This window comes from Phodopus roborovskii, unplaced genomic scaffold (assembly GCF_943737965.1).
Source record: "Phodopus roborovskii unplaced genomic scaffold, PHOROB, whole genome shotgun sequence".
In the NCBI taxonomy this organism is placed as follows: Eukaryota; Metazoa; Chordata; class Mammalia; order Rodentia; family Cricetidae; genus Phodopus; species Phodopus roborovskii.
The window spans coordinates 79,288,914-79,304,079 of NW_026126418.1; the positions used below are offsets into that span (position 1 = coordinate 79,288,914).

Consider the following 15,166-nt stretch of genomic DNA (forward strand, 5'->3'; position numbering starts at 1 on the left):
TTTACAGATATGTACACATATATGCAAAGTTTATAGAGATCGCATTTAGCCTCACAAAATATACACCTACCATTAAAAATAACAATTTCAAATAAATAAGTTCTAAAAAGAACCCTCAACCTAAATACTCTTTTAAGTTCTCCAGGTAAACACGAGAACAGAAAATACTTCCCAAATCACCAGGAGACTCAAAGCATTTAGATTTAGATTCATATTGTCTTATATTCACATAGGGTGGACAGATGATTCTGGCAGTGGCCAAGTATGCAGATGCTGGCACCTTAATGTATTTCAAGTCCAGAATATTCTCTGGTTATTTAGATGATTAAAAGTCTCCACGGATAACTGAAACTTTTCAACTAGGTTGAAACTGCTCCTCAGATAGATTGAATTTGGAGAAGAATGCTAGAGAAGGGTCTGTAACTAATTCAGGTATCTTATTTGGACTTCTCCCTTGATTTCAGTGAAATTCAGTACCAGTACCCATTTAAGGGAATTCCATTGCATAACAGGGAAAGAAAAACAAAACCAAACTCCAAACCCAAACCCTGAGTCAGGAAAACTTCAAGTAAGATCAAATTATACCTCAATTCCAAACTGTGAAACATTTCACTTTTGTTAAAAAAAATAGAAGGTGAACAACCAAGTCTGTGCTTTGAAAGGTTTTGGGAGCACCACTTCCTAGGAAGGAAACACTCACATACAAAGGATACATTCTGACTAAAATTAAAGGAAAATGTCTGATTTTATAATTAATAAAAATATGCTGGGGTCAATAATTCACCTTACAAATACTCATTGTACTGGGAATTAAACAAAGGGTCTGCAGATGCTAGGCAAGCACTCTATGATTGAGCTTCATCCTAAATGTTTGAATATCTGATATAGGGAGAACAAAATCTTAAATATTCCCTCTTGTTCATTACAGAAAAAAGCCTTAGCCACTGGTGAGAGGGGGTTGAGAAGTTTTTTCTTTCTAGTTGGCTCTTACAGTGATTCTTTTTTTTTTTTTTTTTTTTTGCTTTTCAAGACAGGGTTTCTTTGTGTAGTCCTGACTGTCCTGGAACTAGCTTTGTATACCAGGCAGTCCATTTCTCCTGATTGTTGGGACTAAAGGCTTAGGCCACCACTGCCCATTTTTTTTTTTTTTTTTTTTTTTTTTTACAGTGAGTCTTAAGCTCAAAACTTTATTTAGAGTCTAATAAATCTAAAGAGAGATTTGTACAATTTGAGTAAAAATTGTTGCTTCCTTAGCTTTGTTGTTTTTAGTTCCAATATTTAAGTTTTCATAAATTCTAAGACTAAATAGAGCTTAAAATAAGCAAATCTGTTTTCTTCCCCACAAGTTCTGATATAGCTCAGGCTGGTCTAGAGCTCACTCTGTATAGCTAGGATGGCACTGGGAATGGAAACCTGGGCTGTATGCACACTAGACAAGTCCTACTAGTAAGATACAATCTTAATTTTCATGGGGAAGATTTTTTTTTTTTTTTTGCAGAAGATGGAACTTTATTTTATGTATGGGCAAAGAATAAGATGGACTAGAAAATGGCAATATTGTTATACATGAATGCAGCTTCTTGTCTGATAGAAGATTTGACTGCAGGCGGCAAAGAAGGATATTATGTTGCACACTGCATATGATCAGTTCAAAAAAGCAAAGAACCATAATATCAGAGGGATAAAGGCAAAAACGTGGAAAACGAAAGTGTATTTGGGCCTAGGAATGCACACTGTGCATATGTAAGGCAAGGGATTTTAAGTCTCCTTTGCTTGCAATCCAAGTGCATAAACAAAATGTGGTACACTGAAGCTGTACAAAACATGTTTTATTTTTCCTTTGTTATTTATTTTTGAGGCAGGGTTTCTTGTGTAGCCCTGGCTGTCCTGGAACTCCCTCTTTAACCAGGCTGCTTTCTGCCTCCTGAGTGCTGGGATTAAAGGTGTGTGCCACCACCGCCTGGCATATTTTTTTTTTTTTTTAAGAGGCATAGTTTTAAAAGAAAAAAAGTTTCTAATTTCTTACTATAGTTTTGCTCTCAAAAGATTTAAGATCTCTTAGCAATTGTTTTTGAGATGAACTTTTGCTATATAGTTAGCGCTAATTTTGCAGTCCTGCCTTAGCAGCCTATGGACTGGGATTATAGACACACATCACCATACCTAGCTCAAAATTGCTTCTACTTTGTTTTCTTTCTGAATTTTTTTTTTTTTAACCCAAGTGATGAAGTCCAAACAGGATTTCTGAATATTAGCTGAATGCTCTAACATTGAGCTACAGCCTCAGTTTTGGTCTACTTTAGATCTTTTACTACCAGTTATGAATTGCATTACTATTAGTTTAAGGGAACCTGGTATAATCTACATTTACACTGATTTCTAAGACACACATATTTTTGTTCATAGAGGGACAGTCTCTCTAATTAAGTTTCAGAACATCTAAGTAGGACCTAGGACTTTTAAAAAAACCTTATTAAACATGATATGGAAATGACGTTATAGTGCTAAAACACACAACTTTTCTGGAAGCAATGGGGAAGAAATCAACATTTTTGGAATCAAGGCTCAAAACTGTTTGAATCATAGGAATAGGATCTTGGGTGAGTCACTATTTTATACAGAAAAGTGCTAAGAAGCAAGAAGCTACTTGTCAAAATGCATCATACTAATTATAATTACTAGGAGAGCCAGGATTAAAACTCAGACTTCCTGGTTTTGAAACAAGTACTCCTTATGCTTAGTAGAAAAGGATTAAACACAGGACAGGGCCACTTTAATGACAAGCCCTGCCATTAAATGTAAAATGTGTGTTGTAGGCACAGCACTTAAGGGAACTAGACCAGAGGCCAGACAGCTAATGATCATCTATTGCCACAGTTCAGGAGAATCGGAGAAGAGTTAGGAAAGGAAAACCTCAATATATTATAAAACAAAGGGAAGTAGTTTTTTTTTTTTTTTTTTTTTTTTTTTTTTTTTTTTTGAGACAGGATTTTTCTGTATTGTAGCCCTGGCTGCCCTGGAACTTGTTCTGTAGACCAGGCTGGCCTTGAACTCACAGAGATCTGACTGCCTCTGCTTCCTGAGTACTGGGCCATCACCAACCGGTGGGAAGTAGGTTTTTGAAAAGAAAAACCACCACCTGGAAAGGGTCTTCCAGAGTAATTTTTTTGTAAGCCTTTAAAAATACTGAATGAAAGGAAAAATAATTTTAAAAGCAAATGAAACATCTTAAATCCCCTACCCAACCATAGCCTGGACTTCATGAGGTCAGTGTGCTGGATCAGATTCAGCTACAATGTACACTTAAGTGATGCTCTAGGTGAGAGAAGGTAACCAGGTTAAAACACCACATCAAAATTTCCTTAGGGCCAAGGAAAGAGGCACTGAAAACAGCCACCTCATTTCTCCAGGAACTAGGATTATGAACCTATATAGAAAATAGGCAGAAGGCCTAGTGGTTCATGCACTTCTGACCTTAAATGTCATGTAATCAAAGGATCCAGGATGGGAGAAACCCTCACAGATAGTGCCTTTGAGATTATGAGGGAGATGGAGGGAAGAACACACAAAAAACTTTGTTACATACTGATTCCTATTTAAAATATTAATAATAAAAACTTGTGCATGAATATAAAATAAAAAAAACAAAGCAAGTTTTAATATCTTCTAAATTTTCAAAGCAAAATCAACTCATGATTTACTTTTCTAACACTCAGTTATCTTCACCTCATATTGACAGTATCTCTGGCATTGAAGCCTTGGAAACTTGAATACGAAAAAGAATTAGAAACTGTGAGGTGAGTATAACAACAAATCAACCAAAACGCCATTTAAAGCTCAATATTGTCAATGAATAGTGTATGTAGAAACCCTACTAGAGACAGTGCAGAGTTTATGAAGCCAATGACTAGGACTGGAGAGATGGCTCAGCCATTAAAGGCTAGGCTCATAACCAAAAATATAAAATGAAGCCGATGACTTGAATTTTGGCTGAAATATTTAAAAGTATTTTCCCTTGTATTTCCAGCATTCAAGACCACAAAGAAAATAAAATAAAGCAAATCTCATGATAGTAATATTCACATTCTAAGTAAACCCTGTCACCTCACAGTTCCAACTGAAGATTTAATTTCCAATAATAAATCAATCCTAAACAGATTCTAAAGATTTGACAACATTGAATGAAATTAAGCGACTTTAAGAAATCCATTTGTACATTATTTTCCTACCTATTAGTGTGAAGTGAAAAGAAATTCTACAGAAGGGCTGCTCTTGATTTTCAGTAGTCCATGTGGCCAGTTTCACCACTATGAACAGTTAGATATTTCCCAAATCCAGACATTTAAGGGTTCAAGTATAACTTCTAGATTGTCCTCATTGTGTAAAAATAATTTATTCTTCTTAGGGAGACAACAGTACATATTTGAATGTAGGAGTAGATGGTGGAGGTAACCAAAAAATAAAAATGTCAAGATTGAGACTTTAAAAGACTTAAAAGATTATATTTTAAAAGTTACCCCAAAAGTTTGAATGTTTTTCCAGTTTTCTTTTAAAATGGTGGTTCCTAAATTCACAAAAACCGAGTAACTGTCTCTGTCACCACATAAAAACTGCACCGTTTAAAATCTGTAGAAGATGAAAACTGTTAAACAAGAGGGTTTTAATAGTCGTCCATAGAATTCTCAAAGAAGATGTTTCGAACATCCAGAATGGAGGCCAATTCTAAAATATTCTTCTGAAGGTGAGGATTCTCCACAGTTTCATCCCTTGGCAGTTGTGGATAGGATTCTGGGTAATTTCGAGTTTCCTGGTAAATAAGGAAAGTCATGTGTCAAAGTCTTAAGAAACTACTTGGTTTGACAGTATAAAGAAGTAGCTCAATATTTTCCTCTCTTGTCACTTATTATTACTAGAATGTGTTTTTTGTTTGTTTAATTTTTGTTTGTTGACTTTTAGGCAGGATCTATACAATGTTGTCAACTCAGCCTCTCAGAGTATAATCACAGTCTGCTTCTGTACTGAATTACTAACACGTGACAATTTTAACCCCTCAATATAGTTTCATATGGGTCAGCCTAATACATCTGCACACTGATTTCACAAATATTTGTGACTCTATGACTATTAGGCCCAATATTATTACTGTTAAAAAAAAAACATACAAATCCTGACACATGGAATTAAAAAAAAAAAAAACTCATTTCATGAAAAAAAAAGCTAAGTAGAAATCAAAATGAGTAAAAAGACAAAATCTAAAATAAAAACAAGGAGAAAACTTTGTAAACTTAGAAGAGATAAGATTTCTTAGGGACCCAAAGGGAAAAAAAACCCTATTAGTTGAATCTCTTGAACATTTCAAACTTTTGTTATTGTTAAAAAACAAATACATAAACTACCACAAAACAAATAATAAACTAATCAGTCAGCCAGCAAGCAGATGGAAAGATTTTTACTGATGAGTAAAATGCAGATTGGATCCCACCTACCAGGTCAGAATGTAGGTCTGATTGCACCAATACAGCCAGGTACACAAGCAACTTTCATATCTTATCATGGGGGTGATAATGACCTGCTTTGAGAGAAGGTCTTGCAGTTTCTAGAAATGGAACACATAACTTTCTGCCTAAAACTCAAAAAGTAGGAAGGGGCAAGAGCCTCCTGAAGTAGAAGACACATTCTACAAAGTGAACTCACACCAAATGTCAAACAGTCATGAAAAAAAAAAAAAAAAAAAAAAAAAAAAAAAAAAAGCAAAATAGTGACAATAGGAGACACTGGATCATGCCAGTGGAGAGGACAAAGAGGGAGTGATATTTGAGTTTCCTAATGATTGATTATCTTTGAAGAGATCAAAGATGAAAAGATATTGCCACACAAGACACAAACCTAAGTTGCTGACCAAGCTGCTGTCTAGTGGTGAGGCAGTATAAAACAAAGCCTTTTCTGTAAGTGGGGAAATTAAAAAAAAAATCAAAATATGTCTATAAGGACTCACATGAGTTCTTCTACTTGTACTGAAGAATTTCATTCACTAGCTAATGATTTACAACTGCCCAGGTGATGATCAACAGTAGCACAATGGACTAATGGACTACTACTCAGAAATAAAAAGAACTAAGTGGAGATGGAGAGACAGCTCAGTAGTTAAGAACACTTGTTGCTCTTGCAGAGGACCTGGACTTGTTTCCCAAAACCCACATGGCAGCTCAAAACCATCCAAAACTCCTGTTCCAAGGCATCTGATGATATCTTCTTGCTTTGGTGGGCACCAGACATGCATATGGTGCACATATATACATGTAAGCAAAACAAAACAAACAACACCCCAAAAACCAAAACAAACAAAAAACAAGAACCAACTAAAAATAATAAAAAAGGACCAAGGCAGTTGTCAGTATTCAGGCATTGGTACTGGCCTGCTCTTGGGGTTCTGACAGGATACACCCTCAACTGCAGTCACTAAGAGCATCACCTGTGCACATTCACTACCTTCCCTTTTAAAGTGCCCTGCTCATCTCCCATCTTTCTCTCTTTCTCTCTCCCCCCCTCTGTCTATCTGTTCCTTTCTCTTTCTCCCTGCTTTTCTGCCTGTCTTTCTGTCCCCTCTCCCCTCTCTTGTCTTTCCTGTCCCCAGAGGCCACTTTTCACATTCACTTTCCCCCAATAAAAAACCTTCTCAACCTAAGTTTTGTCACATGATGTCTTCCTCTCTCGAGACACTTTTAAATTACAACACCAATGATAAAAGAAACAAAATGTGCCAATGTGATTCAAGTTCCAATGTGTATCCAATGTGATTCAAGTTCATAAGGCTGTATAAAAACTATCATATGAGTATGATCTATGATATAGTGGCTTGTAGACTCACTAGAAAGGTGAGGGAGGAAATACTCTTGAATGATGCTGTCGTATGGCTTAGAAGAGGTTTGCATTCACAATAACAATATATTAACGATGTAGTAGCACAAGTAATAACCAGTGTTATATTATACTTCAACTTTGCATATTTTACTGTAAGCATGAATGCAGTGGGGCATACCTATAATCCTGGCACTCAGGAGGCTGAGGCAGTAGGACAGAAAGTTCAAGGCCAGCCTGGACTATATAGTGAGACTGTATCAATTATACAAAACCAAACTAGGAAAAAAGAAAATAATGAAAATTGCAGTACATTATTTTGAAACTAAAAGTTGCAAAAACATTTTAAAAACATTAATATAGATATCCCTTATTGTTGCATAATGAAGCAAAAAATGCAACAGACAACATTTAAAACAAAACAAAAGTAAGTAAGCAAGCAAACAACCCCCCACACACAAATCATGGGTACCAACTTGGTCAGGACTCAGCTCAGTGAATCACCTAGCAATCAGAGATACTTCTTTCAGGAGATGGTGTTGTTATAACATGAAGACATACAATTACACAATGTGCAGAGAATAACAGGATTATTTTCATCAAACCCTATCCACAAGGGCTCAGGTATCACTCCAAGGAAACTGTGTCCTTTAAACACAACAGGGGTGATGCACATCTGAACTGACAGAGACTGATGACAACATGAAGAAGACCAGCACAGGTACAAACCAGACAAACTCCCAACACCAACCAAGAAGTATTTGCAATTGATACCTGCTGTGGAAAGGAAAATCAGTTTTCTACAATGGTGTGTCACTGGGTTTATCAATCATACTGCAGGGCAGGTCCCATGCCCAAGAGTAGTTGGCTAATATAAAGCACATTCTGTTTTGTCATTTTTTTTTTTTTTTTTTTTTTTTTTTTGTCTTACTGTTTTTTGCTTATTTGTTAGCCTTTCCTTTCCTGTCCTTTTACTTTTCTGAGACAGGGTATCTATGTGTGACCTGGCTATTTTGGAGCTGGCTCTGTATACAGGCTGACCTAGAACTTGAAGATCCACCTACCTCTGCCTGCTGAATACTGGGATTAAAGGCATGTCCCACTACTGCCTGGACTAGGTCATTGGTTCATTAATTATTTATTACTTTTTAACATTTTTTTGTGTTTTTTTTTTTTTTATTTTCAAGACAAAGTTTCTCTGAGTAACAGCTCTGGATGTCCTGGAACTCACTCTGTAGACTAGCCTGGCCTCAAACTCAGTAATTTGCCTGCCTCTGCCTCTTGAGTATTGGGATTAAAGGTGTGTGCCACCATCACTACCCAGCAGTTCTGTTCTGTTTTATTCTATTCTATTTATTTTTAAGATTTATTGATTATGTATACAGTGTTTTGTCCTCATGTATGCCTGTAGGCCAGATCTCATTATGGATGATTGTGAGCCATCATGTGGTTATTGGGAATTGAACTGAGGACCTCTGGAATAACAGCCAGTGCTCTTAACCATTAAATCATCCCCCGTCCCCCCTAAAAAAGGTTTTTTTTGTTTTGTTTTTCAAGACAGAGTTTCTCTGTACAAGGTTTTAATAAAAGGTAAATGATCACAATACTAGTTATCAGCTGCATTTTAGGAGAGATTTGGCAGGATCTACAACAGTCTTCCCAAATAAAGTAAGTTAGAAAAACAAACAAACAAACAAAAACAAAAAAAAAACCAAGTGTCTCATATATCCCAGGCTGACCACAAACTCATTTGGTAGCCAAGGGTGACTTTGAACTTTGACCTCTACCTCTCAAGTGCTGGGAAAACAGGCAGCTCAAGAAAATTTTTCTAATGGGAAGCTGTATCACAGTATTGGTAATCTTTTGGTATCTGTTTCAGCTTTTGGAGATAGGCTTTGCCTCAGCCTACTAAGTACTGGGATTATAATCATGCACAACCATGCCCACAATACTGTTCATCGTAAAGCTGCATATGTTTTTTCTATTATTCTGAATCTATTTAAACTTTATTTAGTGTAAATAAAATATAATACATGACTAGAAATAATGGATTGAAATGGTGAATTTGATCTTTAATGATTCACTCCCTACCCGGAAGGCCTTGTGCATCCTCATGGTGACTGAACAGAAGACAAACCTTGTGAGAAGCAATCGAAGAAATTCATCTCCAAAAAACTGGAGAAAGGCCTGATCTGCAGAGGAGAAGGTGACAGTGAATGGAGGCAATATGAAAATGACGTTTCAATAGAGAATTAAGTTAAGGAAAGCCTTCATGACTTTCCTACCTGGGAGAATTACCTTTAAAACCCCAAACAATTTATAGTAGGAAACCATTTAAGCCACTACAGTAAGCTTTGTTAAGTGTGCAGGTAGATTAGCAGGGTACCTATTGAACGTGAATGGGTCAGTAGCTGGGCAATATCACGGTTGATTTTTCGAAGATATTCTTGACACTTTTCCCACAGGCCTCTACGCATGCTTGATAATCCAGACACAAATAGGAAGGCCATTAGAGGATTGTTCAAAAAGAGGGTGAAGAGGCTACCTCGCTGAGACTGATCTGTAATAACAAACATGTTACATACAGACAAGAGGTTTACAAAAGGTTAGTGAACACATGAGGAATATTTTAATATACTGATAACATAAAATTAAAGCTGTATCAATCAATTACAATTCAACAACATAAATTCTTTGTGAAGCTTTGAAAACACATCCTAGACATATTGCCTTCTGAATAAAATAAAAACACTGAGCCTCCTTCAATTACAAAATGATAAGTAAACACAATTATGTTTTTTCCTTTCCTTTCCTTTTTTTTTTTTTTTTTTTTTTTTTTTTTTGGAGACAGGGTTTCTCTGCATAAACAGTTCTGACTATCCTGAAACTAGTTCTGTAGACCAGGTAGGCCTTGAAATCACAAAGATTTGCTTGCCTCTGCCTCCAGATTGCTGGTATTAAAGGTATGTGCCACATCACCGGGCTTAAATACATTTCTTATTATCTTAACACCAACTAACCAACTTCATTCGAATATAGCAAACAATCACGATACAAATATCTGATGAGTACTTGATCTGCCAATTTTCTGATTGGTGGTTCTTTCCCTGAACCCAGGCCCTTTTTGAGACAGGGTCTTATGAGGCCTAGGCTGGCCTTGAACTCATGAAGTAGCTAAGGACAAACCTGAACTCCTGATCCTCCTGCCTTTTTACCTTCCAAGTAAGAGATTATAGATATACACCACTATACCTATAATCTGCCTGACTCTTCAATGTCAACATTTTGTTTCCTTGGCCCTATATATTGCTGATCACACCAATTCCTAGGGTATTAGTTACTACTCATGTTCAGACTCCCTGAATTTCCTAGTTTTGGTTCTGCGCTGTCCTGTGATTTATTGTACACAGACTGGCTGCTCCAAACTATCTGTGAAAGTATCCCAGACTTCAGAGACTTAGTACAAAAAGGTATATTGTTAACACTCTCTAGCTATGTAACATCCTACATTTTTATTAAACAGCACTGAGCTAGATTCAACAACATTCTCAGAAAGATTCTGAATTCAACATATGTTTTCCCTGACAGTTTCTAATGCAGGTTCTCATCAAGACTCAGGATTTCTACCAATACCCAAGGCACAGTCTCCTATCTTGTTGTTTTCTGTTTCCCAGTCTATCAGCAAGTCCTGCAGCATCAGTGGGATTAGCATTCAGTCACTGTTGAGCTTCTGACACCATTACCAAGCTACTTCCCTCAGCGCTCTTCTGATACCTTGGTTGTACAAACAAAGCCTGTCTGTGGGTCAGAGAATGGAGCTTGCCACTAGCTAACCCTAGAGGTTTGAAGGGCTGTATAGAAGATAGACAGGAAGTGAGGTAGCAGGGAGGAAACAGGACAGAAGTTGGGAGAAACAGGAACTCGATCTCTTGTCTGCTGAGACACTAAGGAAGTAAGATGTGGTGGTGGCTTGCTCCTTCTCTCTGATCTCTCAGCATTTCCCTCTATATCTGACTCCATGTTTTTAACAGTTGTGGGACTGGGCCGAACAGAAACTGTCTTCATCTCTGAATGCTCTCTCATCCTCTGTTTAGCATCTTTCACTAAAATCCCTCCAATTCAAATCATATCATCAATCTTTAAAGGGTTTGTATCATTCAATCACAAAATCCCTTCTATGAGAAATACAACTGGAGTATCAGCAACACTGTTCCCTACTGCCTAGCACAATGGCTAATGAACAAATCTTAAAAACTGCACTGAATGAATAAAGTAAGTCTTTCTTAACTAATTATAGAGCTACAGATACCTTATCAAATACATTCAACACTTTGTGGCCAGAGTGCCAAGTCCTTTTGTAGAGATCAGCAGCAACAATGTTACTGAATAAATCCTAAATATTTTCCATAATAGAATGTTTAATCTGTCTGGCAGATGAATTTTACTTTAAAAATATTTGTAGTCTAAGCTTTATAGTATAAAGATAAGATGCTGGGGAAAAAAAAAACAAAAAACCAAACCAAACCAAACCAAACCAAAACAAAAAACCAAAAAAACAAAACAAAACAAAAAAAAAACCCCACTAACATCACAAACTGAGAACTTTCTAGGTACCTAGCACATAGGGTTAAGTACATTTGATAGATGAAGTAACTGAGGCACAAAATGGCTGAACAGCATTCCAAAGTCATGCAGCTAATAAGTGGGTAGGCTGGGGTGCAAATTCAGCTGGCATCCTTAAGTCTGTACTCTCCTCTGTTGTGTAATGAAGTTTTAACTGAAGTTTGGTGTTAACCCACTTGACCGTGTAATTTTAAATAAAACTACATTAGAACAGGATGATGACAGCACTCTTCAGTATTGGGAAGAGGTTACATTCCTCCAGAAATAATAAGAAATGGGATGCAAAATCCTCAAAGCAGGAGAATTTTTCCGTTGTTTGAAGGTAAGTTCTATCTCTTAGGATTTGGCTTTATCTATGTGAACTTAGAATTGCTATAAGATTTTTCCCTGTTAAATAGCAGAACTTACCTTAAAACAAGGTGTAAGTCTCCAGCTTCTCTCAGGCATTCAAGTGCTGACCATCACTTCCTGTGTCAAACTATGTCAGCAGACAGGACTTCAGGCTGGGAAGTAGCAGTAAAATGCCATCTCCCAGAGAGACATCAGCACTATTCAGTCAGGGAGATAGTGAAACAGTGACAAGTACTGCTAAGACAGTGTGAAGTTTCACTTAGCATTTGACCTAGGAAATGACTGGGAGTTAAAATTAGATTTTATGTGTAATCAATGGAGGACAAAATACTAAGGGCAAAAGGCTTTCCCTGTGTAGCCACTGGAGAAATGGCCTAAACAAATTTGTCCTTCTGGTGAATTCTGAAGAGATTTTTTATTTTAAAAGTATAAGATAAAAATGCAAAGAAAAAACCAAAAACAAAAAATCAGAAAAGAGTTTTAAGTGGTGCCAACTCATGTATCCTAACTCTTAGACATAGGCTGAGAAGTTTCCTAGACTAGCAATTGTGCAGTCTTCAAAGATGCCTAAGGTACATAAACAAAGACGTAGGAAAACCATGCTATATGGATATGACAAGAAAATCAAAACCAGTTTCCAAATCTTAAAACCAGGATCTTTCTAACAGCAAGGCATCAAACTACTTTCTCGGAGTTGAATTCTCTAATCACAGCACATTAGGGGAGCATTGTCAGCAAGGATTTGTGGTATATTTCAGATTGACACTTGCTACAAGAACCATACATCCATGTCTAATCATGATGGGATCAAAACAAATACCATCTTTTTTCATTAAGACCTATTGGTATAACAGGCACCATGAACATACCTTGCAAAGCTTTTGGGTATGTGGTGGGAGAAAGCAAGCAGACGAGTGGTTGTCCAAACAAGTTTGTGAAATTCTGCAATATATAAGAATTTATATAATTTTTCAACATTCATAACTAGTGTATAGATTGGGCTCTTTAAAAGACTTTCAAGCAGATGTGGAAACAGCAGCAGTTGCAGATATGCAGTTCATGTTTCATTACCACGCAAGTTGATACTAGCTAAAAAGGACTGCCACCAAAATAGTGGCAACTGATTTTTAAAGTAATAGCAGATATATAATTGTGACTTTGTCATCTGGGTCTCTAGAAAAAGTGGTCCCACTCGATATACCATGGTGAATTTTCCAGATCTAGCTTTCAGCCTCAAAGGCTCTGGGAATGGGTAAATCCCTTACTGATTCTCATGGCAACAACTCACACAGCAAGAACTAAGTGGACACTCACACTGCAAGCACAGGACACTGCATAATTTAGGATATCATGTCTCTAAAGGCAGATCTATTAAAATAGATACAATTTTAATAACAAATTATTTAGTGAAGCAACAAAAAGACATAATTCCTAGGAGTCAACAGAATAAGCCAGAAGTTAGAAATTCTAAAGGACCAAACTAAAAACAAATAAATGGAAAGACTCATTATGCTCTTACAGATGAACCCATTCTAAAATGTCATAATAATGTATTAAAATTTGAACCAATCTCAATAAAGGCAGCTACAGGTGCCCTCACCCCCCAGGCCCCTGAAACAGAAAAATGTTTCACTGAAGTTCACATGGCAAAATTAGGAAAACAAAAAAGAAGACTCATTAGATATTAGGGTACACTTAAAAACTCCAGGAACTGAAATGTGTGGCATTGGTACAAGAGTGTGCAAAAAACAAATGAAACAAAATGGAAAGTCCATAAAAGGACCTGCAAACACGTAGGACTTCTGTATGTATAACACAGTAACCTGAAAACATGTAGGACTTCTGTATGTATAACACAGAGACTTTTTTTTTCCACATTTAGGGAAAAACATGCTATCTCCATATTTCATGTTATGTGTGTGATTATCAAATCAATCAAAAATCTATTGAGAAAAGCAAGCAACAAAAGTGGTGACTAAAAATAGAGCAAATTATTTTGTGGCCTGGAAGTACTTCCTCACTATTATGATCACTAAGATTAATAAACTAGCTACATAAAAAGCAAAAACAGCCCAGAAAAATGCAACGTTTAAGTCATGCAACCTGGAAATGTTCTCAGTGTGAGCATTGGAAAATGAGGTAGGAAGAGTCAGGAGCTAGGACTAGCCTGGGCTCAATAAGACCATGTCTCCAAATAAATCTCACTACCACCATCAAGAAAAGCCAGCTAATCTTGACTATCATGTATGAAGTCCTGGGCTCCATTCCTAGCACTGAATAAATCAACCACAGCATTACTCTACATTTAAGAAATGCCTGGGAGCCCTTGCTCTGGATAAATGCTAAAGTGGATAATACCATCATTTATTTCCGCAGGGCCTCTTATTTCTGTTTGCTAGCCAAACTCTGCTCTCTGACACACCACACACACACACACACACACTATTTTGCAGTTATTACAGTAGGTCTGAGGCAGCTTATAAAGTTAGCTTTGTCTGGTTTCTGGAAGTGATGTGTGGGAAGACTCACATGATTAGGCTTACTATGCCTAGACGGGGCAAATGAGACACTCTAGGGGAACCCCAGTATTCTCTCTAGAACCATGGCAGAGGACACTCTAGTGATCATTTCCCAATAACAGCTTGACTTTGGGCTGGGGAGGTGGCCCAGTGGTTAAGAGCACCTACTGCTCTTCCAGAGGACCCAGGTTCAATTCTCAGCACCCACATGGCAGCTCAGAACTGTCTATAACTTGAGGATCTGACACCCTCACACAGAGATACATGGAGGCAAAATGCCAATGAATATAAAATATAAATTATTTGAAAAAAACAAACAAAACCTTTTCTTCAGTTTTGTGACTGGGTCTTATATAATCCAGGTTGCTCTCTCATCCTCCAGTTTCCATATCCCAAGTGTTGAGGACAGAAACCAACCAGAGCTTTCCGAGCAGTGGAGGCACACACCTGTAACCTCAGCACTAGGGAGCTAGAGGCAGGTGGATCGCGGTGAATTTGAGGTCAGCCTGGTCTACAAAGTAAATTCCAGGACAGACAATGCTGTTATACAGAGAAAATCCTGTCTCAAAAACACCATGTATGCCAGGCAAACTGATCTCCATTCCCAGCTCTGTAATAAGTATCACTAAAATAAAGTACTTAATCTACATGGTCAGAATTTGTTGCTGGGGAGTGAAGGACATTCTGTGTGACTGGGCCAGCACCCCTGGAAGTTTAGATCTGATTTTCTCCAGACTCCTGTTCATTCCTTATCCTTTGCTGATTTTGCTATCTTCATCTTACTGAGTCCTTCTTGCAATTATGTGCACCTGGGA

General features: G+C 37.2%; 1 protein-coding gene across 3 annotated transcripts in view; it reads right to left on the reverse strand.

Annotated features, from left to right (window-relative positions):
* Positions 1–4,474: 4,474 nt before the first annotated feature.
* Scai (suppressor of cancer cell invasion) overlaps positions 4,475–15,166 on the reverse strand; it is a 111,587-nt gene continuing 100,895 nt past the window's right edge. For all 3 annotated transcript variants that reach the window (XM_051185369.1, XM_051185370.1, XM_051185371.1), the window contains 4 exons: positions 12,702–12,774; positions 9,245–9,418; positions 8,950–9,050; positions 4,475–4,807 (listed from right to left, as the gene is read on the reverse strand). In XM_051185369.1, coding sequence (XP_051041326.1) covers positions 4,661–4,807; positions 8,950–9,050; positions 9,245–9,418; positions 12,702–12,774 — 495 coding nt within the window. In that variant the 3' untranslated portion in view covers positions 4,475–4,660. The remainder of the gene's footprint in view (positions 4,808–8,949; positions 9,051–9,244; positions 9,419–12,701; positions 12,775–15,166) is intronic.